Source organism: Clytia hemisphaerica, unplaced genomic scaffold, assembly GCF_902728285.1.
Source record: "Clytia hemisphaerica strain Z4C2 unplaced genomic scaffold, Clytia hemisphaerica genome assembly, whole genome shotgun sequence".
NCBI lineage: Eukaryota > Metazoa > Cnidaria > Hydrozoa > Leptothecata > Clytiidae > Clytia > Clytia hemisphaerica.
In genome coordinates this window covers 2,492,662-2,494,839 of record NW_027103528.1, presented here as the reverse complement: position 1 = coordinate 2,494,839, position 2,178 = coordinate 2,492,662, and the positions used below count along the sequence as shown (strand labels likewise).

The window sequence follows — 2,178 nt, the reverse complement described above, 5'->3', positions numbered from 1 at the left end:
TCCATGCCGAATCTGTCGAAATGAGTATTTATAACAGGGGCATCAGTTGTTAAACTTTCTCTTGAATCGAATAGGGCGGCTGTATCATCAGCGTATTCTGAATCTCCTAGTTCGAAGTCATCACCTTTTGTGTATGGTCTCCTGCCAGTTAGTACGAAATCCTTTTTGGTACGAAAGATGCATTGTGGGTGGTTGCGAGTTTGCCTCCATGTAATCATAATAGCAGCAATGTACATCGAAAAGAGTATTGGGCCGAGTACATCACCTTGTTTCACTCCGATTTTACAATCAAGGATGTGTGATATGGAATCGACAGTAAATTTCACTTGAATGGTGTGATGAAGTGCTTTGATAACACTTAGTAATTTTGGCGGTACGCCGAATCGTTCGAGAACTAGCCAGAGAAGATCACGCGGAACACGATCAAAGGCTTTTACTAGGTCTAGAAATAAAACCCACGTTTGCTGGTTGTGTTCGCGTCTCTTTTTCAATGCAAGTTTAACAGTAAAATAGCGTCTGTGCATCCTCTTCCTGGGCGAAATCCGCACTGTGTTTCATGGTCCAGGCTTTCGGATATCGGCGTAAGTCTCTGATGAACAATTTTGGCTACGATTTTATAGGCTATTTCCAGTAACATGATACCACGGTAGTTACCAGGTAAACTCAGATCACCTTTTTTGGGTAAAACTTTTAGTAATCCGACATTCCATTGGTCTGGTGGTTTCTCAGTGTTCCAAAATTCTAATACAACTTGTTTCAGAATAGTAAAGGTCTCTGGGAGTGCAATTAAAGATTTGAACATTAGAGGAGTTAAACCGGATTCTCCTGGGGCGTTATTCTTAAGTGATTGTGTTGCTTTAGTAATCTCATCATCTGTAGGATCATGATCGACACCTTCAAACACTGGTTGTCGTTCGAGCAGTTCAATGACAGTTGTATCGTAGATTGGTTCACGTTCATACAATTTTTGAAAGTGGTCTCGAAACACCTCAGCGTTTTCTTCGGCGTTGACACATTTCGATCCATCTGACTTTTTTCATCATTTTTTCGGATGTGAAACTTTTGGTTTATTTAGTCCTTTTCTAAGTAACTTTACTTTATCCCAGTAAACTTTCGACCCTGACCCAGGATTGTTTATATCTTTACATATGTCAAGTATCCATTTGTTTTTAGATCGAGCAATTTCTCCTTTCAATTGTTTTCTGGCCTTTTTCAAGCGGTCATTAGAATGCCTCGTGGGTTTTCGGATTTTAAGAGATACCAGCAGTGTTTCTCTCTTTAATTAACTGATTTAGTCGAGTTTGATTGGGAAGCGAACCATCCAGGTTGTGGTCGAATGGTTTTAGGAAGTGTGGTAAGAGCAGCAAGCTCCATAGATCGTTCAAGTTTAGAATAGCTATCGGTATCGTCTGACTCCAGATACAAGTTGTTGACTCGTTCACAGTACATGTTCTTAATTCGAGGTTTAAGCAGAAGTTTTTGATCGAGACGTGCCACTCTTTGGCGTCGAGTGAAACGTTTAGAGAAATTCAAGTGTATACGCAATTTGACAAAAAACAGCACGGTGGTCACTATCAATGAGGGGTGTCGTAACTCCAGCATCGGTACATCGGTTTTGAAAAAACTTTTACTGGTGATGAAGTGATCAATTTGATGTGGCAGTTTGGAACGGGGGTGTGTCCACGTTACGTAATCGTTTTTCTGGAAATACGTCGTGAGAGCCACTAGACTGTTGGTTTCGAGGTAGGTTGAAAATCGAATACCAGCGTTGTTTCTGTGTTTAAGTCCAAATTTTCCGATAGAGTTCAATTCAGACTGATGTATTTCGTTACGTTGGGAGATGCCCATACTTGAATTTGAGTCACAACCGATGACTAAAAACGTCGTCTCGATGTTTTTTTGCTTATACAAGAGTCTAACTTTATCAAAAAGTCTTCCCATACATTATCATCAGCTACCCCGACAGGAGCATAAGCTGATATCAGGAAAATGCTGTTAACTTTAGTTTTTTAAACGAATAGCAATGATTCGGGCACCAAATTCGTTGTAGATTACAGAGCCTGCGGCTTTCCAGGCTGTTAATGCGTCCGGATTTAAAGCGATCCCAACACCTTGCTCACCACGGCGACTTCGATGTTGGTGTTTTTCAAGTCCGTTAAAGAGAAAACGAATACCTTT

General features: G+C 40.7%; 1 protein-coding gene across 1 annotated transcript; it reads right to left on the bottom strand.

Moving 5' to 3' along the window:
- Positions 1–487: 487 nt before the first annotated feature.
- Positions 488–1,848, bottom strand: LOC136799625 (uncharacterized). Its single transcript, XM_067056347.1, has 2 exons — positions 1,288–1,848; positions 488–1,030 (listed from the first exon to the last, which is right to left on the bottom strand). Exons 1-2 carry the CDS (start codon positions 1,846–1,848, stop codon positions 488–490), a joined length of 1,104 nt encoding a protein of 367 aa, XP_066912448.1.
- Between the last annotated feature and the right edge of the window lie 330 nt (positions 1,849–2,178).